The sequence below is a fragment of the Fringilla coelebs genome (assembly GCF_963513975.1).
Source record: "Fringilla coelebs genome assembly, chromosome: 3".
In the NCBI taxonomy this organism is placed as follows: Eukaryota; Metazoa; Chordata; class Aves; order Passeriformes; family Fringillidae; genus Fringilla; species Fringilla coelebs.
Genome location: NC_140030.1, coordinates 78,697,862 through 78,725,079, shown reverse-complemented (window position 1 = coordinate 78,725,079; position 27,218 = coordinate 78,697,862). Strand labels below are relative to the sequence as shown.

The 27,218-nt window shown below is 36.7% G+C and overlaps 1 protein-coding gene across 3 annotated transcripts in view; it reads left to right on the top strand.

Annotated features, from left to right (window-relative positions):
- Positions 1-27,218, top strand: part of BIRC6 (baculoviral IAP repeat containing 6) — a 175,574-nt gene that overhangs the window by 63,403 nt on the left and 84,953 nt on the right. For 2 of the 3 annotated variants that reach the window (XM_084202068.1, XM_084202067.1), the window contains exons 31-51: positions 946-1,079; positions 3,587-3,724; positions 4,524-4,651; positions 5,073-5,204; positions 7,152-7,367; positions 7,750-7,933; positions 8,309-8,464; positions 8,795-8,928; positions 10,504-10,657; positions 11,427-11,543; positions 12,489-12,643; positions 13,820-13,946; positions 14,793-14,903; positions 16,527-16,660; positions 17,602-17,729; positions 19,495-20,057; positions 22,981-23,156; positions 23,694-23,790; positions 23,968-24,162; positions 26,004-26,204; positions 26,828-27,107. In XM_084202068.1, the coding sequence (XP_084058194.1) occupies positions 946-1,079; positions 3,587-3,724; positions 4,524-4,651; positions 5,073-5,204; positions 7,152-7,367; positions 7,750-7,933; positions 8,309-8,464; positions 8,795-8,928; positions 10,504-10,657; positions 11,427-11,543; positions 12,489-12,643; positions 13,820-13,946; positions 14,793-14,903; positions 16,527-16,660; positions 17,602-17,729; positions 19,495-20,057; positions 22,981-23,156; positions 23,694-23,790; positions 23,968-24,162; positions 26,004-26,204; positions 26,828-27,107 (3,660 nt within the window). The remainder of the gene's footprint in view (positions 1-945; positions 1,080-3,586; positions 3,725-4,523; positions 4,652-5,072; positions 5,205-7,151; positions 7,368-7,749; positions 7,934-8,308; positions 8,465-8,794; positions 8,929-10,503; positions 10,658-11,426; positions 11,544-12,488; positions 12,644-13,819; positions 13,947-14,792; positions 14,904-16,526; positions 16,661-17,601; positions 17,730-19,494; positions 20,058-22,980; positions 23,157-23,693; positions 23,791-23,967; positions 24,163-26,003; positions 26,205-26,827; positions 27,108-27,218) is intronic. The other variant, XM_084202069.1, reaches the window with a different exon arrangement.

The window sequence follows — 27,218 nt, the reverse complement described above, 5'->3', positions numbered from 1 at the left end:
AGGTATAAATCTATATTGATGCGTTACCTGTGTATCAGTGAAATAATTTCATTGTTCATAACCTAGCATTGGAATTGACAAAATGGGACTGAGGGGTACTTACCCATGGTTTTCACTGATTTTAGAAATAGACCCAGAAAAGTACTGCAGATGATACATGGCCAATTGCAGTTATTTATTGCACCTATTTGGTTCTTACACAACAAAAATTTGCTATTTTTTCTTACTTGGAGATCTCTGCATACCTAGCAGGATTGCTGTCCAGTGTCAAAAATGGCCTTCTCTTTTATTGGGCTAAATGTACCTTCGTCATAGAGCTGCTCTCCTCCAGTATTTGAAAGTGGGACTGAGACTGGAAGGGACACTAGCATTCACTGTAAAAGACTGCACTGAGATAAGAGCAAGAACACATAGAGTTGAGCACTGAATGTAGATGTATTGATTATTTCAGATTATTGATTGAAGTCTTTAATATTCTAAATGTTAGCATTTTATTTTAATCAAACGTATTTACTGCTTAGAGGCTTTCTGCCGTCTTTGAACAGCAACATCTATATTTTAATATCTTTTAAAAGATTATGAATTAATTTTTAAAATTAATTAATTCAAGAATATAAGAATCCATCAATTTCATTCTCTTTCCCTGCTATCATTAATATGTAAGAGGAAATAAAAGGGATGAGATCTCGTTTCAGATGTGGAAGACTCTGCTGACCTCTTGAGGGTGAAAGAGAAGATGTTCACCCTAAAATGCTGCATTAACCTTAACAATGATAAGAATGTGAGATCTAGTCTACTAGCTGGTAGTACTAGTACTCCTTTCTGTAGCAATGGTCTGTGTGTCAGACGAAAGCCTAGGACAATAATGTTATATAAGGGATATTGCAGGATATTACTGATTCTGAAAAAGAAATAAAATCTTAAATATGTAAATTTTATTTTCAGGGTCTTCATGTTGCTTTCTTGCATTGGCCAAAGATCGCTTAGCAACAGTGGTGTTTTAGAAAGTTTACTTAATCTCCTGGATAACCTGCTGTCACCACTGCAACCTCATTTACCTGTGCACAGAAGAACTGAAGGTAGCCTTCTAATTTGGGAGATTCTTTTCATATTCATTATAAACTAGAAAATTGAGAGACTAACTCGCAATTTTTGGTGTATTAAAAGAAGAAATTGTTTGTTTACTATATTTGTAAAACACAGTTGTCTTTTAAAATGTGATTAATCTTCTTGTTCTTTAGGTGCTAAAAGAGATTCCTTCTCCCACCCCATTAAAACTGAGCAAATCTATTTGTTATTTATAATTCTGCTAGGAAGCTTTGGCAGAGTGGGGGGAACATTCAATGTATAGGCAGCTCTAGTGAATGAGTTTGGAATTTAATGGTTTGGAGAGAAATGCACCTTTTTGCTCATGAGATCCTTTCTAAGTTTCAAGTTTTTGAGGTGAAACATACGAAAACAAGTTTGTTCAGTGTATCTGCATGGTTTCTGCAGACTACACAGTTTGTTCTTGTGGGGCTTTTTGTAATTACAAAGAATTTACATTTTTTTGATCCTAAAAATTTACTGAAATTATATCCTGCAAACTTGATTTTCTTTGAGCGTTCTCTTAACTACCCCAAGGTTGACACAAATTCTTATTTTTGAAAACATCACACCCTAGGCTCCTTCATTTGTTATGTACAGGTAGCAAAACATTATAGAAGATCAGTTGTTTAAAATTCTTAGCCTTGTGAGGTCTGTGAAGTGCCAGCTGAGACTCTGTCCTTAGTTTTCCCTTGTGTTCTGATGTTAACAGACCTACAGCTGGTGTCAGAAGCTGTCCTATTGCTTCCCACTGATCTACCATGTGCTTTCTCTATCGGGGCCATATCCTGCTATAGTCTCTAACTAGTTTGAGGCAAACCCAAGCTTACATCTCCTCTACCTCTGTTTGCACTCTCCCCACAGCTTCCAATTCCTTTCATAGCTCTTGCCTTACTAGTTGTCCTCATGGAGGACTTTAGGAAGCAGAAGTAACTGATACTTCAGAGCTTTATTTGCTGGTCTTCCAGCTTCCTTCCTCCTGGACAGTACAGGTGAGTACTAGGGCAATATTATGTGTGGTGGAAGCATCAGGTATGGCAGAAGAAATTCCTGTTTGAGCACTGTCACACATAAATCAGGGTCAAAGGGGTGCATACTTACTGGGGAAAAAGTGAAAAAGCGAAGGAAAATCAGAGCAAGAGGTGAGTGTTATGGGTGGAGAGAAGTTGTAAGCTTTGAGACCAGAAGAGGAAAAAAGGAATAAGCAAAAGACATTTGGAGGGAGGGAGGGAGAGAAGCTGAGAAATTTTTGGGGGTTTTTTTTGTGAGATAAAAGGAAAATAAATGGTCTTGTTTTAACAGAAGTATGGAAAGGTATGTACTTCACTCTGCAGCAGGATCTTTTCTTTTTATTCTGCTAGTCAAAAAGTTGTGTAGCAGTCGCCAATGCTCCTCATTTCTGTTCTTGCAATTTAGTCTGTGGTTCCAGTCCAGGTCCTGTTATGGACCTGTTGGGGTCTTTCCTCTGCCTCCATGGGATGGACTGCTTTCTGTCAGTGTGCTTTCTGTCAGGAAAGTGCAGTTAGCGAGTCAGGCTGCATCCTAATGCTTGGATGCCAGCAGCTACATGTGATTTTGGATGGATCATTTCTGTGCCTTAGTTTTCTTGTTTGATCTGTCTTTAATAATAGTTTGAATTAATTGCAGCTTTTTTGAAGTCATTGCATGAAAAGCATAGTGTAGTTAAATGTGGCTCAGCACAGCGCACTGATATGAAAATGTGGGTGTGACCTCTAGTGCTGATGTCTTTGCTATATTGACATGGTAGGATTATGCCATTTGCATAATGACTGTAATTAAGTGGTCATTATTTGCAGGTTTCTGGTTTTGTTGAGCAGTCATGAGTTCACTTTGGAACTGTTCATTAGGATTTCCATGTGCACAAAGATTTTTCTTGCATGATGCACAAGATAAGTTTTTTTCCTTTCTGCCCGTACAAAAATCCAACATTTAAAGTGTGAGACTGAAATAAGCATTAGCTAGTCTTTAGTGCCACCAGTGTGGTTCATCTAGTCTGAAGTCACTCTTGGCTTTCCTGCAACTTACTCTGCACTCATGGAGAAGTAAAGATGGAAGTATCAGTATGTGTGGTTATAACTGTCTTATTGGAGCCCTGCTTGATGGAGGAATTACACACTATAGAATTTGAGATATATACTTCATGTACTTTAATGCAAGCAGCTGTCATTATGCATTTGGTATTTAGGAAATTTAGACATGAAATTTTTGACTATTTTTAAGAAAAATGCTGCTTAATTTTTAGCTTGAACAGTTGAGGTGAAGCTTTTGACATCTGACTTAATCGGACTAAGGGAACTGTGACATTTTTGTTTGCACCTAAGTTTTATGCTGATTTCTTTCCTCATTTATGAGTGCTTAGTCTCTAACTCTCCTTTTAAAAAACAAAAAGAGTGGAGTAGAGTCTTTGTGACCTAATGAAATATGTTATGTTTATGTCTTCAGAAATTTATTAAAGCACTTAAATTTGTTTATTTTGAAGGAGTTTTAGATATTCCCATGATCAGTTGGGTTGTAATGCTGGTGTCCAGACTACTGGATTATGTAGCTACTGTTGAAGATGAAGCAGCCACAGCCAAGAAGCCTCTGAATGGAAAAGAGAGGGAACGCTTTTTGACAGGTGCATCACCTTTATTATCAAAACTTGATTCTATGGGTATTGTTCTGGGAGCTGTTCAAATACCTGAAATGCATTTTCTATTCACTTGAAAAGAGATTTTAAAAATGCATGTTGTGATCTTTTTATTTTCATTCTTGTCTACTTATTTACATCTACATCTCCTAATAAATGTAATCTCCTTCATTTTTTCAAATGAAAAGCGCAGCATTGGTTTAATTTGTGAAAGGTCTGTATATTACCATGTGACTGGGATTTTACAATTGAAAGTGCACCATGTTGAGACACTTTGCATTGTGAGAAAGGGCCAGCATATGACTTCATAAATGTTTTGGTATTTGTATCCACTATTTTTAAATTGGTTTTTGTCTGGTTTTCATTAATTTCATCATAATAGTAAATAATAATAATAAGTACTATATATTGTTGCTATTGTCATGATCATTGTTATCATTATTATTATTACTTTGATTAGCTATGGTTTTCTTTTAATATCTTTTCTAAAACTTAAAGTAAAGCTTTTATGTGATGAAGATGTTTATCTGTTTTTACTTAGGGCAGAATTGCTTGCCTGTTTATATGTTCTAAGAATAATGAAAAAAAGATGGTATCACTGCATTTTAATATCCCACAGAAATACTACTATGAGTGGGGGATAGTTGAATAATGCCAAGAGTTTGATTTAACTTGTTTCTTTAGTATATGGAGATGCTAACCATTGAAAGATAAAAGCTCAAGAGAAGAGTCGAAGGAGGTTTAATAATATGGATTAATTTTTTAAAATTTTATTTATTTCCATTAGGAAACCAGTGGAGTTTTATAAATAATAGCCTTCACACTCAGAGTCTGAGCAGATCTGCTAAAGGCAACAGTAGCCTCGATAGACTGTATTCCCGAAAGATCAGAAAGCAGCTCGTGCATCATAAACAGGTGACTTCCTGCATGGTAGTGGCCATTTTCACAGAAGTGTGTCTCATTTATAGAATATCTCATTTCTTGAAACAACAGCTTTGGCATCGGGACTCATTCAGCCTTGCTTTTGCATAGGTCTGATTCTGTAGCTAAAGGCTGCCTAACTTCTTTGACATTCATCTAAAACCATGGGGCAAGGGATCTGCTAGAAAAACAAATGTTGGAGTGTACTGTTGTACTCTATTGGACAATAAATATAATGTGCTTGCTACACAAATCTGAGTACACCTGAGTGCAAGCACCTAAGCTGTGATTTTTAAAGTATTTTAAAATCTCAAGTTACAGTTTGAACTGAAGATTGCTATCATGTGAACATACTGATCCTTTTAACATCTTATTGCTTAAATTTTCATTTATTCCTATTAACATTTTCTTTTAGCAACTTAACTTATTAAAAGCAAAACAGAAGGCTTTGGTGGAACAGATGGAAAAAGAGAAAATACAAAGCAACAAAGGATCATCATACAAACTTTTAGTAGAACAGGCAAAACTAAAGCAGGCTACTTCAAAGGTATGATGCTCTGAAACTGTAACTGACTTCTTGTCCTTTATGTGAGAAGACCTGTTCCTGCAAAGTCATTTTTGTCTTACTTTGACTTTATTACAAAAAGTTGTTTCATCATGGCTGCTATTAAGTATATTGTAATACTTCTGAATAAAAAAGCAGCCATCTGGAAATTTATTGCTCTGTGAAAAAGTTGCTTGTCCTACAGGATTCTTTTAGGTAGTCGTGGCCAAAATTACTAATAACTTGTATCTTTGAGGATGCCAGTCATGTCATTAAACTTTGGATAACATACAGCAATAGAGAGATAAAGTAGTACATTATATGGCTAGCTTTTATGCGTGATGTTCTTCTAGATGCTTTCCTGGTTTGAGTAATCAGAAAATAATCATGTCAATGTCTCTCTTCCTGAACTAATAAATATTACTTTTGAGAATTATTTTTGAAGTTTGTCATAAGCCCTTTAGCTTCCTAAAGGTACCCACCACTTCAGTTGTAGCATCTTGCAATAGGCCTCAGATAGTGAGAGTTGATGATGTAGTTAAAGAATTGTTTTGGCTATGAGAGGAGATGCTGAAATTTAGGGATTTCAGACAATGACAATGTGGACTTTGCAGGGAACACAAAAAATGTGTAAATCTTTCTAGCTACCAAACTTAGGTGATATTTCTCTTGAAATATCAATATTTTTAGAGAAATATTTCTCTCAAAATAGTTCAAGAAGTATTCACATCTGTTCGAATGCCTGAGAATAGGTCTGTGTAAGGAGATTACATGATGTTGGACCTTATAGGCAATCTAAAGAAAAATCTTAAAATTTCTAGTAATTATGGAAAAAAAAATCACTAGCATAAAAATAAAGCCCCTAGTTTTCACTAACTGTGCTTGTCATGAGCTGTTCTTTTCTGCACTATCTTCTGCTTTATTCCAGCAGGTTATACCAAGGGAGCTGCTCCAGTGGTGGCCCCTTGAGACATCTTTAATGAGTTACTGGCTGAACTGTGCTGTCCAGCTGTTTTGTCTCACTTTATAGTAGCCATGTTGCATAAAAAAACTGTGTTGAACTAAAGAGCTTTCCTCTTGTAGTTTCTTGTAGTTAAGGTGCTACTGCACCCTTGATAGCTGCATTTTATGTGTGTTTTTGCTATTTTGCCTACTAATCACTTTTAGTTATGACAAGCTGTGAGTGATGTGAGACATGTACTGCATTTAGGAGAAAGTGAAACCTTTGTTTTACTAAATAACTCTTTGTCTACTTTAGTAGCTGCTGCTTAAGTGAGTTTATAAGAGGCAATTGTATTATCTAATGACTGCTAGTGTAGCTGATAGGATGGGTTGAGCTGCTAAATGAATGCCCTTGGTGGATGAGAGAATTTATAAAAGCACCTTCTTTCTCCATCATATATAGGCCCTCTGTCAGAAAGGTTTTAGTTCAGAACCATGATCAAAAATCAAACTAGTTCAATTTATGGTATGAATAATACATACTTTGTATCATGGCAGTATTAAGAAATATAGGAATTCCTGATGATTTATCAAATGTGAAGAACTGAAAAGTCAGTTTTCTTGTATAAGTAAATTTCCATGCTGTCTATTTTTATATGCAGTTTGCTTTATGGTACCTGTAGCTTTATGTGCATGGGTGGAAATATGAAAGAAAGTTTGAAAATATGTATTTTCAATATGTGTTTATGGTATACATAAGGCTTAGTTGGCATTTCTGCAGAACTGAATTTGATTATGCATTTGTCATCTGAGATGACATGCTGTCAGAACAAATTTCTGCCAATAAAGCCTTAATTCCATTCCAGATTCTCATATATTTTTTTAGACTTCCTTCTATTTTTTAAGGAATTCGACAGTCTCTGTAATTGCTGCCACACTGATTCATTGGGAAAGGATTTAGAGATCAGTTTTAAACTGTAACTGTTGTTTCAAATTTAATTTCTGCAGCACTTCAAGGACTTAATACGCTTGCGTCGAACTGCAGAATGGCCTCGTTCTTCTTTAGATACAGAAGTATCAACAGCAAAGGAAACTCCAGAAATTGAGCCACTTCCCTTTACACTGGCACACGAACGTTGCATTTCTGTAGTGCAAAAGCTGGCACTCTTTCTCTTGTCCATGGACTTTACTTGTCATGCAGATTTACTTCTTTTTGTCTGTAAGGTAAACAGAATATAGAACGTCACTATGTAGCTGCAGTAGCAGCCACATTAAATTAGTTTTCTATTACTGCTTTTTTGCTGGTTTGATGGTAAGAATTAGCTGCAGCACTAAAATTGCTAATCATTTCTGGTGAAGTAGTTTTTCTGATCTGTCAATTTTTGTGTGACTTACAATATGGTGGCTTCAAAATTGCATGGAAAAACTAACTTTAAAAAAAATGCATTCATGTAATTGCACTCACAAAATTCTAAAGTATGAGCTGGTTAAAAATACCTGATTTATTTGTGAGCAAAATCTAATAATTATAGAAAATAAAGTTATTATATACTTTGATAGGGTTAACTATGAATAGGCATATATTTATCTTTCTTTTTTTTAATAGGTTCTTGCTAGAATTGCAAATGCCACAAGACCAACAATTCATTTGTGTGAGATTGTAAATGAGACTCAATTAGAAAGATTATTGCTCCTTCTTGTTGGAACTGACTTTAACAGAGGAGACATCTCCTGGGGAGGAGCATGGGCTCAGTATTCTCTGACTTGTATGCTGCAGGATATTCTAGCAGGTTTGTTTTAAGATCATATTCTTTAGATGATATCTTGCACTCTAATCTTTCTTCCTTTAGTGTGTTGCGGGGGGAGTTTATTGCTGTGTTAATGTGCTGACAGTCTAAATTATAAAAAAACCCCAAAAAGTCCTAACATTTAGCTTAGTGTGTAAAAATGTGATTTAAAATTGCAATTAGAGTGATTTGTACTTTGAAAAGTTCATTTTTGTGACCCTGATTATTTGAAAATTATTCAGAACACTTCCCCTTGAAGAAATAGCCCCCAGAGGATTTAGAGTTAGATGGAAAAAAAATTACATTGGCATAGACACTGGGATGTTAATTTGTAATGGGAATAAAATTTGAAATGAGTTTGCTTAATTTAATACCTAGGAGAGTTGTTGGCACCTATAGCAGCTGAAGCTATGGAAGAAAGTGCTTTGGGAGAAGATGCTGGAGCTTCTGCTGGAGATTCTGATGACTCTCTCCAGCAGTCCACAGTTCAGTTAGTAGAAACCATAGATGAGCCTTTGACACATGACATCACAGGTAAATTATTCCATAATTTTGTATATGTATTTATTGAAATGAGTAAAAAATAAAATTTATCAAGGTATCAATAAAAGACTTTTTGGTGATAGTGTAAATAGTTTTGGATAATATAGGCAGATTGAGTAATTAATTAATTTAGTTTTACATCTGTCAAGTAAAAAATGGTTGTTCTTCCTTTTCTTTTTAAAAAGGCAACTTAATTGCATATTTTAACTTTTTCCACAAAGTTTTAATATTAAAAAGGTTTAAATTATCTGTTAAGAATATTATGCATCCTTGTTTTATAATTTCTACTTGCTAATGTTAATATTCCTTTCATGATTCAAGGTGCTCCACCCTTGTCATCATTAGAAAAAGATAAGGACATTGATCTTGAATTACTGCAAGACCTGATGGAAGTTGATATTGATCCTTTGGATATTGATTTGGAAAAAGATCCCCTTGCAGCCAAAGTCTTCAAGGTATGTCACACCTAAATTTTCAGGATAACCTTTATATGTGAGATAGAAAAATCCTTACTCTTACACTTCTTCAGTAGTGGTATTTGTTATCTTAGACCTGCTGCTAGTTTTTTGTGATGTTTAGTGTGGAATGACAGGAAAGAATGTAAATATTCACTTCTCAGTTGACCACAAAATGTTTTACTTTTGTATGGAGATACTTGTGTAAACAAGAGGTTCTGAGTTTACTCACACATTAGCACGTGTTGAAGACAACAAAAACATAATAGAAAAACATGATCTAGTCTTGTTCTTTTTATTAAGAACAGAGCACCATTTCTGTGACTGATCTTAAGATGAGTTTATGTTGTTAGTACTGTGTTTAGAAAAGGAAGCCAACAGTAGCTTGTGCTCAGATTGGCTTCAGACTATGAAGAGAAGCAACTCACTTCAAAATTTACTTCACTGGGGAACACGAAAATTACTAAGTACTTTTATACTTAAAATTAAGGCTAAATATACATATGTTGTACAATTACAAAGTTCTCAATGTCTATGAGAAACCAAAAATATATAGACTTCAAAGAAACACACTGTTCATAATGAAATATTGAGTCTCTTTTCTCTGTTTAGAAGGAAAACATTTGGAGTTTTTCCATGCCTCTCACTATTGACTTAAACCTCTCATTTGAATTAACCTAAATTATCTGTCTCACCACTTGCTCAGAAAACACTGAATTTTTTTTCTGTATTCCCTCATATGTCCTTCTACCCATTACCTATCATATAAATATTTTTTTCTTTAAATCTATCTACCACCAAAAATTACACTTACTGCTGAATTTTTGTTACTGATATTTCCTGTCTTCTTTATTCTCCTATCATGTCATGTGGCAGTACTCTTCAGTCAGCTTCATTCAAGATACCTTTATTGTCTTATTACCTGCTTTGATGTCTACCAAAAAATCACCATAAAACCACTTCTTCATTCTTCATCCTTCTTAATATTTGCTTCCTTATCTGTAAAATAATAGTTGGTCTTGGATCTCACCATTAAAAAGACCAGCATATGTAAATTGCCTTTATACAGTGTAACATTACTTTTTTCCTCGTGTCCATATGCTTTATTAGTGTCTTAAATTATGATGCAAGTAGAGATTACTCAGCTGTTTCTTTTTCAGAGCCCTGTATAAATAGTCCCTGAACCTCACTGAGGCATCAAGGTACTTAATTAGTACAGTTAATAGTATAGTAGAGTGTTCTATCATGATAAGTACCTCCTCAAAATATCTGTGTAATACTCTACTTCCAAATTTACAATATGGCATAAATGTGGGAAGAAAAACTGATGTTAACATTTTGAAATTGGCTTCTTGAATCTTTGAGGCAGGTAACTACTGGACTTTGATAATCACTAAGGATTCAGTAGCTTATACTGCAATAAGGATTGAAACAATTTTCTAAAGCTATTGGAACCAATCTTCTGGTTTTATTTTTTTTTAACTTCCAAGTTTGCCAAAAGCTTTTCATGACTAACAACAATCTAAAGATTTGCTGTTTATTGTTTTTCCTTGCTTTTTTGTTTGTTTTTTTTAGCCTATAAGCAGCACCTGGTATGATTACTGGGGTGCTGAATATGGCACCTACAATTACAATCCTTACATTGGTGGTGTTGGAATTCCAGTTGCAAAACCACCTGTAACTACAGAGAAAAATGGATCACAAACTGTCAGCATATCAGTCTCTCAAGGTAAGCAATGAATTGAAGTTCTATTCATGGTCTCTTTTCTGTAATACTGTATTTGACAGTTTAGGACAAGAAATTATTTTAGCAATATCTATGTATTTTAAGAGGAAAGAATTACGTTTTAGATATGCCACATTTTTTTCCTGTAGTAGCTGATGGAATATGTGAAACTTACATTTTAAAAAGCCCAGCATAGCAGAAAATCTTATTTTCTAACATTTTGGAATGCACTTATAGGCGGTTTTAAATCATTCCTGTTTTCTCAGGAAATTTTGGAAGCTCTTTTGTAGTTGGCTCTACCCCAAAGGAGTGAAGTGGCGCACTTGTTTCATTTGTAGGAGTACTACTGAAATGAGTGATAAATTTTGCTTTTGCCACACTGGGAAAAAACAACTTTTTGGTTCTCGTTTGAGAGCTGTTGCTTTAGGAAGAAATAACTTGAACATATGCAGATTGTCATGTGTGATAGTAAAGTAAGTGTGGAAAGAAATTCGGGGGTGTTTCACAGAAATACAGTATTTTAATAATTACGTATTTCACGTCTGTAAGAATGTTATAGAAATTTAGAGGAACAAAGATGAGATGAGTTCAGTTGTTCAGAGCATGGTGCTAATAACACCAAGTTGTGGGTCCATTGCCCATAAGGGCTATTCTCTTAGGAGTTGGATTTGATGATCCTTGTGGGTCCCTTCCAATTCAGAATATTCTGTGATTCTGTAATTATGTTTGTCCTTGATATACACAGTTTTACCTTTTTTGTTGCCTCCTGTAGCTTTAGATGCACGTCTCGAAGTTGGACTTGAGCAGCAGGCTGAGCTGATGCTGAAAATGATGTCCACACTGGAGGCTGATTCCATTCTACAAGCATTAACAAACACATCTCCTACATGTAACTACATGTTGTCAAATCATTCTCTTCACATAATGATCATAATGCTTTGAAGTTTGTAGTAATGCTTTCTGTAGTCACTTAGTAGCTGAGGAAGTGTTACATTTTGCTTGAGTTTTCTTATTAGGCTGAACTTCAGAGATAATAAAAAATCTGAATAAAGAACTAACTTATATGCCTGTATTTAAGACATTTTGTGAAGAAGTCAATTATGCATGTGGATTATGCTACAAAGAAGGGAAAATACTCAGCTTTTAGTTCTAGGTGTAAGCAAACATTAAGCTTCCTGTCTGAAGCTCCATTCTTGGTGTTCGAAAGCTCTTTGCATTTGACAGTTACACCTACTAGGTGATGAAAGTGAAAATAATTGAATGCAATTTTGAACTCAGCTGTTCGGTGAGCTTTATGTTACAAAAACACTCACAGTGTTTTACTTTTTAACCTTTTTTCAGTGAGTTGTGCTGCCCATCTTTTTAAAATGTGTTTCATTGTAGCCCTCTGGGTACTTGAATATGCATGCAGTCATTTGTTGAGTATGTAGTGATGGAGTAGGTTTAGTGATATCTTCAGAGTTTATGATTTGGAGGTTGATTATTGTCTACAACAGTTGCACTGCAATGCATGAAAGAGATGTTCCAAGAGATTGTTTGTCTTGCCATTGTGTTACCAGAACACCGCTGTAATAGCTGTGGAAATGTATTTGTGTGGATTTGGTTCCAAACAGTTTTTGTGAAGATGGAAATGTTTGACATGCAAGTATGCCACTACTATGGCAGTCAGTAGTCCAAATCAACAGAACACTTATGTTGAAGATGTTCTTCTAAATTATAAAGAAGTGTCTTTCACTTAATTATAAAATGCAAGGAAATAGTTATGAATGAAATGACTTCTGGCAACTTTTCAAGAGTAATTCACGATGGGATGGTACCCTGTTTTGTTTTCTAGTGACGCAGTCTCCCAGTGGCACAGACGATTCATTGCTGAGGGGATTACATGCTGCCAACCAAAATGCCCAGCTGATTGTGCAGTTGTCATCTATACCTATGCTGAGTGCATGCTTCAACAAACTCTTTTCCATGCTGCAAGTCCACCATGTTCAGGTAGAGAAGTTTGAATTTTAAATGTTCTGATAATTTTTCTCTAAGTTTAATAGTTGTTTTCCTCTGCTTCTTGCTACTTAGAATTCAAGTAATTTGTTAGATTATGTGCTTCATTGCTTATGAATGTCATGGACAACAGTACTGATAATGTAGTAAACAAAAAGCTCTAAAAGCCTTTGTGAAAGGGGACATTGCTTGTTACCGTGGAAAACTGGTATACATTTGCATATTTAAAAACAAGTTTGGATGTCCACTGAATGATAATTGTTTGCTTATTAATGAAAAATGTCACTAAGCGACACTTAATGACAAATGGAGATTTGTGGAGGTTTTCAAAACCCAGTTGAGTAAACCCCCAAGCAACAAAGTCTGATGTCTTCTTTGGCATTCTTTGAGCAGATTGGATTGGATAACTTGCAAAAGGTTCCTTCCAGTCTGAATTATCCAATGATCCTGTATGGTAATAGCAAATTTTAAAGTTTGCTTTTTGAAAAGTCACTGGTTTAGCAATGCTTTTCTTGATTCATACAAAGGAATGCCATGCATGCTATATATATATATATGTAAGGATTAGATGCCTGCCTCCCTCTTGATATTTTGATACGTGGCTGACTCCATCCCTCAATTGTTCTTTACATGAGAAACTTTTTTGGATGAGATATTTAAACATCCTTGATGCTTCCCCTGAAGTTATTTTCCTCAGGGGAATTATTCAGAGTAAGCATCAGTGTCTCTGAGGTTTCTCATTAGGTAAATGGGCCTTTTGAATAATTTTGGTTAACTGGGAAGCTGTCATTTTTAATGACATTCCAAAAGCTTCCCTGCAAACCTGTAAGCCTACCTGTACGTGTTATAGGTATAGGGTTATGATAAAGGTGCTTTAGAACAGTGTATAAAGCTGCATTTTCTTAACACAAGTTTGAAGAAACTTCTTCAGAGAAATTATTTGGAAGAAATCAATTGCAAAAACAATAGCAGAAGCATTTGCTAGTTAGGCTGAATTTGCCTTGAATATTATGTTTAGCAGAATTTTCAAATCCAATGAGAGAGCGAGCGTGTGTGTGCAGTGAAACAGTAGCAGCTGACACTGTAGATCAGGCTTTTAAAATTAAAATTTTGATGCTCTGGGGTTCTGAGTTTGTTCTCATAGTGGGTTTTTTTTTCCCTTTCTTTCAGCTTGAATCCCTGTTGCAGCTATGGCTCACATTAAGCCTGAATTCCAGCTCCTCTGGAAGTAAAGATAGTGGTGCTGATATTTTCCTTTATAATGCTAACCGAATACCTGTTGTTTCCCTAAACCAAGGTAAAATATATTAAATATGGGAAATAAGTTTGAGGTTGTTTTTGTTTTTTTAAATACTCAATTTTTGCTAATAAGCAAAAAGTTTTGCGGTAAGTATTTTTGATAAGATCAGCGTTGAGATAATTTTTGTGTTCTTATTAAAGAACTCATGGTCTCCTTTACTTCTTAAAGTAGAAAATACATTGCTAGAGTGTAACTGAGAGTTGATTAGTTCAATTTTTATAAAAGGAGTAGAAATCAAATGGCAAAATTTCTGGTTCTTAACTCAGAATTATTCCCAAGAGGACTCATTAAAATACAGTTCTTAGTCTGAGATGAACTGTGCAACTGTATACATTTTTCTGATGAATTTCATCTCCTTTATGCCATCCTATGATCTCTCCCTTAACAAAGGGGTCAGCAGAGTGGGAAAGCTCCATTACTGTTGAGCATCAGACTACTAATGTAGTATGAAGACATGCTGAATGTTTTGGGTTTTTTTGCAATGTGTTTTACTATATAATTAAGAAAGTCTGTGGTGATAATCAAAAATATTAATGTCTGATATAATGAACCTGTTACACTGACTTCCATGAGAACAATTGAAACCAGTTTCTTTGCATCGTTTTCTTTGAGATGGCAGGGTCTGTACACTGTAGAAAGTTCTGTGGGCCAGTTCCTGTGAGGTGTTGGTGAGCTTTCTTTTCCGCATTTCCTGCAACAGTGATTGCAGGAACAATGACAGCAGTGGTCAAAACAAAATGGATGCAAGGAACAATAATAAGCATAGCACCTTGCAGTAAAAATGAGAAATTTGTAGTAATACTTTGAAGATTAAAACTTGAAAAAAACTGTTTTTCTTGACAGCTTCAGTAACTAGCTTCCTGTCAGTTCTGGCATGGCATCCTAATACTCTACTCCGGACGTGGTGCCTTGTGCTTCACAGCCTAACACTGATGACGAATATGCAGCTTAATGGTAAGTTTGTTTGTTTGGTTTTCTTATGTTGACAGTTTTAGAGATGTACAAATAAATGTTGATTCCATCAGAAGACTTCAAGAACATTCCTTTTTTTGTCATAAGCATGCTTTTGTTCTCCATTACCTTGGGGCTTTCAAGAGTGAGCTCCTTGAATCGCTTGTACCATGGGAAACAGAAACCCTTATGGTAAAAGAAAATGTCATTATAAGAAAGTCAACAGTGTCTTCCAAAAAAATGTTTTAGGACTAGCTAATGATCTCTGGGAATTAGTTTTATAGTATGAGAACAAGTAGCAGAGAGGAGTGATTAAGTTGCTGTGAATGAGACAGAAGTTCTTCTGTCAGAGTAGGAATATTTTCGTAAATATGCGGGCACCAGTCACTGCTATCTGAAAATAAGCCCCCAGCAGCTGAATCTATTAAAATAGAAATCCAGCCGTTTCATTTCCCTATGCATACCAGTAATATCTCACATTCTCTGTATTGCTCCATAACACAGCAGAAATAATCTCACTTTGTGAACGAGATTTTGCCACAACACTAAGAGAAATTAAAGGAAGTAGTTTTTAAATGGTGCCTATGGATCTTTTTTTATATTTGCCATTTCAAGTCATTGACTTTAAGATGCACTTGGTTCGGAAAATTTTTACTTTCTGTGATGTTATTTAGAAATCAGTCTCGCAAAAATCTGCTGAAATTTTTCTCATGAGGTGAAGAAGTAGAGCTGCAAAAGACTAATGAAAGAGACTTATGCACAAGCTGAGACTTCACTCTTATTTTTAGTATCTGAGAATCGATCATGGCCTGATCTCTGGAATAACTACCTTCAGTTAACAAGCACGTGTACTGTCAACACTTGAGTCAGTTACACCTTATCAAAAGCGATGAGCACATTCAGACCTCTGTGTGAATGTCCCTGTAACTCCCCCAGGGGGCAGTTTTACACCTGAGCCAGTCGTGAAAGGGAGAACATTGGCATGATGGCACTTATCAGAAAGCATTGTCCCACTTCCACAGCATCTGTTTCATACTGTGCTTTTTTCAGGGTTTTGAACTGATTCAGTATACTACTATTGCAAGAGTAAGACTTCACATTTAGTAAAGCTCGTTTGTTTGATCATTGAAGGGTGTATTTTAATTCAAATTCCAGTCTTCAGAGGTCTTATCTGTTAAGCTCCCTACAGATTTATTCTGAGAAGTCTTTGCATGTGCCAAGAACAAAAGTATTGTGATGGTTTACAGGATAATAGAACACTTGGTCTCTGTCTGACAAACTAAAAAAGGCACTTATTGAGCAGTTATTGAGCCTTATTGAAGTGTTGGACTAACAAAAAGAGACAGATCAAAATGTCTGTATGTATTGCACCTACAAAATTAATCTTGATTTTCAGGAATACTGCCTTAGCAAGTGTGAAACACTGATTGGATGGTTTTGAAGCTTTGTATCCATACTTACTGGAAAACTCAAAATTGTGGTTCTGAGTAGGCCGTTTTTGGTACCTGATTTAGCTGAGAATATTTCCACATCATGAAATAAATACAAGGGTTTTGCACAAAAAATATTTGATTTGCATTTAATGTGTAAGATTACATATGTAATTTTTATGTCTTTATTTTTAAGCTGGTCCAAGCAGTGTCATTGGAGCTCAGGAAAGTACTGCCCAGTTGTTGGTGTCAGATCCCAACCTTATTCATGTGTTAGTGAAATTTCTTTCTGGCACTAACCCTCATGGAACAAATCAACACAGTCCACAGGTAATGAGCAATTAAAATAAGAGAAACTTTTTGCAATAGGATTTCAAGACACTTGACAGAAATATGTCTTCATTCATAATGTATTATATCCTTGTCTTGTTTCTTCATCTAGTTATAAACTTAGTTGGTTCTGATGAGCAGCCATAGAGAAGTTCATGTTGTTGATACACCCTCAGTAGTGCTGGTATGTTTTCACAGCTCTCTGGAAACTTGTCACAGGGAGAGGATGCCCTATGTGAATGACGTCTTCCATTCAGTTAGTTTCCCAAAGTCTTGTTGGGTTGGGATAAAAATGCCGATGAAGATTAAGTTTTAATAGCTAAGAATTCCTGAACTCAAAATTATGCTTCATTTTCTTCCTGTTTCTGAATTCATATGGTATCTGCTGGCTCTCCTAATTTCAATTAGTGTTTTCTTGTTTTTTGCCATCTTTGAAATATCTATGAATAGTGTTTTTAAAAAGCCCAAGTGAACTTAATTGTAGGTAGTATTTGCCAGGAGTCTCAGTTTGGGAGACAGAAAACACCTTGTAGTTCCATGGGGTTTTTTTCCAGCAAATTTTCAAGAAAATACGTAGTCATTTCCAGAACTTGAACACTGCACAGTGCCATTGAAGTACTTAAGTATGTAGTTTGTGAAAAAAACATTCAGATTAGTACAGAAGTGGATTCTGTATGCAGTATAGTTTGCATTACTGAAAAGAGAGTCTCAAGTTGAAAAACAAGTCTTAGACAAAAAACTGAATTTCTTGCTTTTGACTCATGATTAGTAATAGAAAAACACGTAATATAAATGGATATGGATTAGTTCTGTAAAGATCCTGGAAAAATTTTGAAAAAGCAAGTTAAGCTATGCAATTCTTTCCTGTTCTTAGAAGATGTTAATGTTCTTGAAGACATTTCAGTTCTATATAATTCTTCCTAAAATGTCTTTGCTTCTAGGTTGGGCCAACAGCAACACAAGCTATGCAAGAATTTCTTACTCGATTACAGGTGCACCTTTCTTCAACTTGTCCTCAGATGTTCAGTGAATTCTTATTGAAATTAATACATATACTTTCAACAGAAAGGTAAATCTTACATGTTGGTTTTCTTTCATACCCTCCTTTTCTTTAAAATCTGTATGATTGTGAATCACAATTCAGATGTGTACGTGCCTTGTCATACTGTTAAGTGTCAATGGAAGTCATCATTGTTGCTGCAGCAGGACCTGGGCTGCTCCTGGCACATGGAAAAGTGCATCTGGAATTCACACACAGCTGTCTGTGTAAGGGAGTGTCAATAGAGGCACTAAAATGTTGGACTGATTTTATTTAAAGCTAAGATGTAAACCTTGTTGAAGTAACTCCCTAAAGTAAGGACCCTGTTGATGAGCTTACCTATTAAAAAAAGTATTCTGAGAGGTCTGAATTAATGAAAGACTTCAGAAATTCGTAGGTTGTGAAAATAGTACAGATGTCTTTTCTCACATGGTAGGACGAGATGTGAGATTGCATTCTGTTTATGCAATATGCATTTTTATTGCTTTGTCTTTGGTGGGTTTTTTTTTTATCTCCACATGACAGTGGCAAACACCCTCTGTCCTACTCTCCTAGGGCCTATTGATGCTCACCTAGTGTAGAGAAGTGCCTCTGGCCAGGGGAGAGAGAAGAGCTTATGGCTCATCTTTCACAGTTCTGCTTCCTCAAGGCAAGGCTGATGGGCACAAGACTCTGTTCCCCAGCGGTACACAGGAAATAATGAAGTACACTAGAAAGCATTCCTTTCTGGTTTTGATCTTCTGCTCATCTCCAGACAAAGGCTTCCTGTAATTAGGGATGAACTTCCTCAGTTCTGGGTTCCCAGTAGGTGGCACTGGTGTTATCTATTCTTTAATCTTACAGAAAATGGTTTCTGCCTTCCCCAAGAGATTTTACCTTTGTAACATAAATTATAGGAGTGGTGTTTACCAGATTATATAGATGATCAGTGGTTTCTACGAGACATGCCATAATACAATAAAATCATTAATTCACAGTGAATCTTGGAGTGTTTGTCTGCATGCCAGCATTTGTTTAAAGTAAGCTAATGAGAGCACTGAAAGGGTAGTTTTTGAAATGTGTTAGGGGTTTTTTTGTGAAATGCCATGAAATGGATGCAAAGCACCAGGAGGGGATTTACGTGGTCATTTCTAAGAACACAGATAATTATGGCACTGTACTATGTCTGATCATAAGATTAATTGTAAAGAAAAGCAGTATTTTACTGTTTGAATTACTTAAATTCCAAAAATTATTTTCAGGACTGTTTCTATAAACTGTTTTGTTCTGTATTTAATTTTAAAAGTTCAAGTAAGATTAATCAATGGGAATAAAAATCCGTCATGATTTCCTATTAGCAACTAAATAATCCTCATGATATTAAAGTATTATGTGGCTGCTTTCCATGAGGTTTTCTTGGAAATGTAGGAAACTTTTCATCAAGAATCGAACAGGAGTGTTCAGTCTGTATGTAGACTGTTCAAATTACCTGAATTACAAAACAAAAGATGAATCCTAGCCTTTTTCCAAGTTAATCTCTTAATCCTTACTGGTATCAGGAAGGTGGTTGTATGAGTAGGTTCTGCAGACTGTTTAATGACCAGTATATTAAAAAATTACAGAAGCTTGATGCAGGTGGAAGATTAGATTTTGCTTCAACATGCACTTCTGAAAATAGTGGGATTTTTATTTATTGGAAGTCTGGTGTGCTTTTGAATCCTTAAAAAAATCAAGGAAAGAGACCACACTCAGACAGCCAAACCTGTATAACTTGTAATATCTCTTTTCTTTTTTTTTTTTCTTTTATTTCTTTCAGGGGTGCTTTCCAGACAGGCCAGGGACCATTGGATGCTCAAGTGAAACTCTTGGAATTTACCCTGGAACAGAATTTTGAAGTTGTATCAGTTAGTACTATTTCTGCAGTGATTGAGTCTATAACCTTTCTTGTGCATCATTACATTACATGTTCGGACAAAGTCATGTCTCGCAGTGGCTCAGACAGCTCTGTGGGTGCTCGAGCCTGTTTTGGAGGGCTTTTTGCCAACATTATCCGTCCAGGTGATGCCAAAGCAGTTTGTGGAGAAATGACAAGGGATCAGCTGATGTTTGATTTATTAAAGCTGATAAACATTTTAGTTCAACTGCCACTTTCCAGTAACCGAGAATACAGCGCCCGTGTTCCAGTAGCAAGCAGCACTACAGACAGTGTGTCTGATGAGGAAAAGGTTTCAGGAGGCAAAGACTGCAATGGAAGCAACCCTAATACTCAAGGATCAACTGCATACGTGGCAGACTTGGTGTTGGCCAACCAGCAAATTATGAGCCAGATTTTGTCTGCTCTTGGCCAGTGTAACAGCAGTGCTATGGCCATGATTATTGGTAGGTATTTTCTGAGTAACATGGAAGGTCTTTTGGGTGGTGAAACATTTAAAACTTCTGCAATCTCATAAGCTGGGTGTAGATGGGAAAGAATGTGTTACAGAAATGACAGGAAAAAAGAGAGAAAAAGCTAAAGGGGAACAGATGCATGAAAAAAGCCCCTAACAGGAGGTGGGAGTCAGTAATTGAAACCAAACAGGAATGCGTTTGACATTTGAATTTGCTGAATCTCAGGATGCTTAATGTTAAAGGACCTCTGGAGTTTGTCTAGTCCAGCCTTCCTGCACAAACTCAGAGCCACCTCAGTTGAGAGCAGGTTGCTCAGTACCTTGGTTCAGTTGGATTTTTAAGTCTTCAGTGGAAACTCAACAACTGCTGTAGGCAACCTGTTCTAATGTTCAATCATTCTTAAATAGAAAAGCTTTTTTCTGATGTTTAAGTGGAATGTCCTGTATTTCAGTCTGTGGCCATCACATGCCTCTATGCATGAATTTGGATGAGTCTTCTTACAAGACACCTTACCTCCGTTGTTTGCTGGACTGGATGATTTTCCTTTTTTAAATCACTTCTGGAAAATAGAGATTACAATCGTGTCCCTTTCATAGAACACCTAAACTTTTCCTCTGTTTTATCAGAAATTGCATTAACATCATGTTCCAGGAGTTGCAGTCATATATTTGTGGGTGGGGTGTCCCTGCTATGAACTAGTGAGGGAGATGATACTTAGAAATCAAAACTGCTGTTTGTCAGACATTTATCTGAGGTGTATTTTCTCAGAGTCTGCCTGCCTTTGTGACTTACTTGTGTGCTGTGATGGTAGCATAGAATTTATTTGCACAAGTTAAACCACTGGCTGAAATGCCATGTATTTCTGTATGTGCAGAGCATTTTGCAGGGGGATAGACAAAGACCTGCATTCCATTTCAGGTATAAAGTTGTAAGATTTTGTTCTCTTTATACTAATTTTCTTACTTTGAAGCAAGTTGCTCTGGCCTTTTCTGTGCTGCCCTTTTTAAGCAGATACAAAACTTAACCAATGCTATTATCAGGAAACAGTTGCTTGTTCAATGAGACCTAATGAATATTAGACCAGTGGTTTATTACAGCATGAAAGCAATTGAGGAAGAGATAGTTATCTCTAGTAGTCAAATTAACCAGGAGGCAGGATTTGACAGGCCTGCATTGTGCTGTTGGAACCTTCCTGAAATTAATTCCAGAGCATCTCCTCCATCACTTTGGGTAGTTGGTGTCATATTGCAAATACACTATCAACACTGAAAGTAGTTTATCTGGGAATGGTGGTTTGTTCTGTGTGTGCTGCTTTTCAGTGAAATTCAGATAGTCTTCTCAATTTTGATGTCTTTCTAAACCACTGATTTTTCTCTGGCAGCTGTTTTGCATTTTTTTAAGTGCGGTTTGGAAAGATAGTTTTTTCAAAATGTTTTTCATTGAAATTAGGGTTCTGGGCCAGCTGATCCCTTCAATGGACTGTTCTTCCAAAGGGTTTTTAATACAGGTTATTGAAAATAATCTGTCCATGTATTTTGGGAATACAGCTATTTGTGGGTTTAGTTACTTGAAGAAAAACTATATTAAGTTCTCTCCGGACAACTTCTGTGAGAAAAAAAAAACATTTTGCAGGACTGCAACCAGGGTTACACAGGATCAAAAAATCAGTTATGAGCATATAGTAATAAATATATAATAACTAATGCAGTATGGAAAGGTGCTACCAGGATAGGTAAAAAAGATGATGTCTGCAAATGTTACTGATAGGTAGTGGCTCTGGTGTCAAAATTTATGTTAATAGTGTTAATTGACTGCATCTGGCAAGCCAGCTGGTCAGGATGCAGGATGGCCCTGAGTAATTCATTTGTCACATGAATTTTAAACATTTTTCATTCTATTTTTTCTTTTATGATCACTATGTCTGTTTCATTAGGGTTTTATATTTTGTAAATGACAAACTCTGAAAATCGTACCAGTAACAGTATTCACCTCCTGTCCTATCTTGTCCTCCCTCACAGCAAATCTACCTTACTTGACTTCAGCTCTGTCATTCATTCCATTAAACTTTTCTTGGCTGGAGAGAGGCTGGGTCTTAGGACTGCTTTATTTGTTAGTCTGCATGCATTGCTTGTCAATATTTGCTTTCTTGACAGTTTAAAAATGGTCAAAGTACAACACTTGGCAATTCTCTTGCTAAAAGGTTTCTTTAAGACATGCTCCAAAGATCACTTGGGCACATTGATTTTTATTATTATTTGTTCATACAGCTTCAGTTTCTCTAATGGGACAGGATTACTCTGTGGTTGTCTTACATTTAAATCTAAGACCACTTTTAACAGCTCTTCCAGATCAGTCATATGATTGTAAGACTGTTGTATTTATGGAAGTAGTCTCTTCCATGAGAAGACTATTGTTTTGCTTACTGTCTGTAACTCAGGAATGTGTAGTCAATATTGCTGATACTTGGTATTCAGAAAATTGTCATGAATAAGTCCTAAGCTTTAATAATGAGAAGCAGAATTCCAGGAGAGTTATTTCTGTTAGAAATATATGTGTTAAATGTTTGGGGAGGTTTTTGGCCACACAAGATCTTATCATATCAGAAAAAGATCTTAAATGTCAGTTGCTTCTAGCTAGGAGTGATTCCACTCCTTGTAGTTACCCTGTTTCCTTCACTGATTACACTCATTTTTATGGTCTGATTTGATTTAAATTTCCTGACTTCCTGGGTCAAGTCTTCTTATTTTATACATATCTGGGAGCACTAATTGTAAGTCATAGGATACTGAAAACTGGTCCATTTTTACTTTGTAAAATCCATGTGAACATTTGAATATTCTTGAGTTCTCTTCTGTGCTGTTAATGGTTTGTTAGGTCTCAGTTTATGACCTTTGAACGGTCTGCTTTCGTTTAGGTGCAAGTGGCTTACATCTGACTAAGCATGAGAACTTTCATGGTGGCTTAGATGCAATATCAGTTGGAGATGGGTTGTTCACTATCCTGACAACACTTAGTAAGAAAGCAACAACAGTTCAAGTGATGCTTCAGCCTATTCTTACCTACATGGCCTGTGGGTACATGGGAAGGCAGGTAAGTTCCCTGAGGCTTGCTGTGCTTCAAGTTAGTTGATTCTGTAATCGGTAGTAAGGTCAGAAAACTAAAGTATTGCTATGTAAAAGAAATGTTAACATTTTTACAACCTCACTTCATTTGGGGGCTGAAGTTAGGAAGCCTCTCTCTCTTGCCTGTGGTAGAGGGAAAGAATTTTCTCTAAGAACATTTTGACATTCCTGTAAATGTTTCTGGCTAAAGGCTTGAAGATGGAACAGATATTATGTGCAAGTGAGAAGCACATTTATTATGGCTATTTTAATGCTCAGTACTCATTTCTGTGAAGATGCTCACCCCCTGAGTTTGAGCTTTTCCATACCCCAAGGACTTTTCCTGTGTAAGGAATTGAACCATGTGGAACATGGCATTGTATATGGTGGCAGAGAGATTAGCTGTGGTGGCATTTCTTCCCTGGTAGTTTTGCCTACTAAAAGGGGAGGCTGAGAGCTGTTACTTGAATTTCTGCTGTACTCATTTTGTATGAAACCATGTATTTCTTAATTGATTTTCATCTAGGGTTCTCTTGCCACGTGTCAGTTATCTGAGCCACTGCTCTGGTTCATTTTACGGGTGTTGGATACAAGTGAGGCACTGAAGGCTTTCCATGATATGGGTAAGAATGTCTTTTCTTTAGCCACAGCAAATCAAAAGTTTGATTTAGATGTTTTTGGCACCTAAAGAATACATGTATGTGTTGACATGGGCCAGTTTATTAAACAGGCCTTTGCTTGTGTGGAATCTCTTGTGTGCTCCTGAGCAGTGTTTTTTTCTCTGCCCACATTATACACAGGTGGTGTTCAACTTATCTGTAACAACATGGTAACAAGCACAAGAGCTATTGTTAACACAGCAAGAAGCATGGTTTCAACTATAATGAAATTCCTGGATTCTGGTCCCACCAAAGCGACAGACAGCAGTTTGAAAGCCAGAGTGCTCGCTTCTGAGCCTGATAATGCAGAAGGAATTCACAATTTTGCACCTTTGGGTGAGTAATGCTTCTTTCTCCTAGATTAATATCTACTAGTCATTTCAATGTGCATCAAGTTCTTAACAAAAACTAATACAGTAGTGTCAAATGTTCCAATACTCCTAAATCTTCCTTTGAGAGGGGTTGCTGGTGTTTCAAGGTAATGTTGAGGGATGAGATTAGTCCCCTCCACCACAGGTAATAAGACCTCATGGGGACAGGGGAGAGAAGGAGAGGGAGTGAACCGTGTCTGATGAAGTCATGCATCAAGGTGAGCCCCTTTCTCCTCCCCTAGGTCAGGGGATGCCTGGTTCCAGCCCCACCATCTGCCTTAGACATGATAAGACTCAGTAACTTCTTTTAAGGCACACCAATTTTGATGGAGTTCGTTCAGAATCGTGGCATGGTGGGATGATAGTGAATGAGCCTGAGCTCTGCCAAGCTAGAGCATAAGGCTGATGTTGCTGATGTTGCTCTCATATCTACTTCTGACTGCTCTCATGTGGCCTGCTTGAACATTTGTTAGAATTGCAGTGCTGTTTTGATATCAATACACATGGCTGTCAGTTAACTAAAATGTGTGTGCTTTAAGAGGTGTAGGGGTACTGCAATATCTTACAAAGGCTTTCCTTTTCTGTGTCTCTGTTTTCTGTTGCTGCCCACTAGCCTGGTGTGGCCCTTGAATGTATTCATACAATTTGTCTCACTGACAAGAGGGGATTAATCTTAGAATTTCTGGGGACATTGTTGAATGAGAAAGCAGTCCATTCAGTGCTGTGATTCAGATTTAAGAGTGTCGAAAAGAATGGCATTGTGAAAGACAATAGAAAGAGGTTCATTTGGTATAATAGGGGCCACTGGAAATGTTCTACTTTGCTCTTCACAAATTTCTAAATGGTAAATTTAGGAATCCTGCAAATGTTCCTTCTTTATTACTTTAAACAGTAAAAATCCTAAGCCTACCTTAGGTTCATGCCTACCTTATCTTCCAGCTTAGAAAGTGCTGCTGTTCTTGATATTCTGCCACAAGGGCATCTCTTTTAATATTTAACTTTCAGTCAGGAGGGTGCTTTTAAAATTAACCTTCTGGTTGCCCTCACTTATTGCATTCTAATTCCCATCATTTGGTAGTCTATGTAGTACATTCTGATTCTCATCATGTGGTTATTTTCTGAGATGGGCTCAATTCATTTTGGGATGAAAGTTTATCAGTGTCCAGCTGCTGCTAGACATTTAGTCATGCGGTCAGGCTATAGCTACTTTACAGTAAAACATCCCAAGTACCTGGAGTTTGGAACAGCTCAAATCTGGTCTTGTATGCCCTATAACCTTCTAAAAAAGACAGCCTACATGTCCTTCTTCATTCTTAACTTATGCTAGGAGTAGAAAAAGAAGCAGCAACTGTGGTCAGGTTTTTTTTTATTCTGGTCTTTTTTTTAGGAAAGGGTTTTCATGTGAAACCTTTTTAAAGAAAAAGGGCTGCAGAAGTTGGTTTGAAAATAATTTGTGTTATTTTAGTATTTAAAATGCGTTAACTGTGAATTAACTGAGTTTAAGTTCTAAGCAGGCTGTTTAACCTGCACCTTTTTATTTGGTTTGATTTTGTCATGTACTCTTGAGATTATGTTTAGAATTTTGGTAGCAATTTTCCCAAATTTCAACAACATATGGATATGTAAGCTGCCTATTTAAAGTAGTTCAGAGTAAAAGAAAAGTGGGCATTAAATATGGGATATTACTGATAAAGCAGAAGAGATTAAACAAGAAAAAAAAGGTGTTTTCCACAGTTCAGGCTGTAAATTAATCTGGGTTTTATTAATAAACATTAATAACCAACATTAATGGTGGTGTTTTTGAAGGTTCAATCACCTCAAGCAGCCCCACTGCCCAGCCTGCTGAAGTGCTGCTGCAGGCTACTCCTCCTCACAGACGGGCTCGCTCTGCTGCGTGGTCATACATATTTTTACCTGAGGAAGCTTGGTGTGACCTCACAATTCACCTTCCTGCAGCTGTGCTGCTCAAGGAGATCCACATCCAGCCTCACCTGGCCTCTCTGGCAAGTAAGTAGATTCACTGATGTTGATGCCAGTTCAAAAATTTGAAGGTTGGGATACAATACAAAGAGTGAAATATGAGGACCTAAAGCTGGGAAGTTGTTTGAGCAATGCCTATAAAATAAGTTGCAAAAGCTTGCAAATTCTGCTTTCCTTGAGAGCACAAGTCCCTGTTTCTGCTTGTTTTCTAGTGTAGTAGATGCCATGTGCCATTCATGTTAAATATGTACAAAAACTTTGTCATGCTCACCAAAACTTTGCCCTGTAAGAAAGTGATATTGGTCAAGGCTCTTCAGGCAAAATGCTTCAGTATGGTAGTTGGGGAAAAAGCATGAGGTTTTCAGCCCTTGCTGTTGTAACCCTGAACAGGGAAACAGTATTTTCAGTGACAGGACTTTTCTTCCTCTGAAGTCTTTGAAATAAACTGTATATACCATGTATCAAAATGCTTGTGCCATGTACTCTCTCCCAGGTCAAGGTCTCCCAGCTTCAGTTCTGTAGTAGCATCTGCCTGAGACCATTTCAGTTATTGTGTTCTCTGAATTTTAAGTGTTGACTGTGTAGCCATGATGAAGACAAACTGGTACATATTTTAAAATAGTCTTAAACCTTCTTATCTTACTCTGTAGCTTGCCCTTCATCAGTATCTGTTGAAATAAGCGCAGATGGTGTCAATATGTTACCTTTGTCTACTCCTGTTATCACGAGTGGTCTCACCTATATAAAAATCCAGCTGGTAAAAGCTGAAGTTGCCTCAGCTGTCTGCCTTCGTCTCCATCGTCCTCGGGATGCCAGCACCCTGGGCCTCTCTCAGATCAAGCTGTTGGGCCTCACAGCCTTCGGAAACACCTCCTCTGCCACCGTCAACAACCCCTTCCTTCCCTCCGAGGACCAAGTCTCCAAAACAAGGTGAGGCTCCAGTGTCAGGGGACAGTTTGTGCCAGTTCATGGTTTAGCATTTGGGTTTTTTATGGTGTTTGCTTCTCTGAGTCAGATCTTTCAGGAGCAAACTCTTCCCCC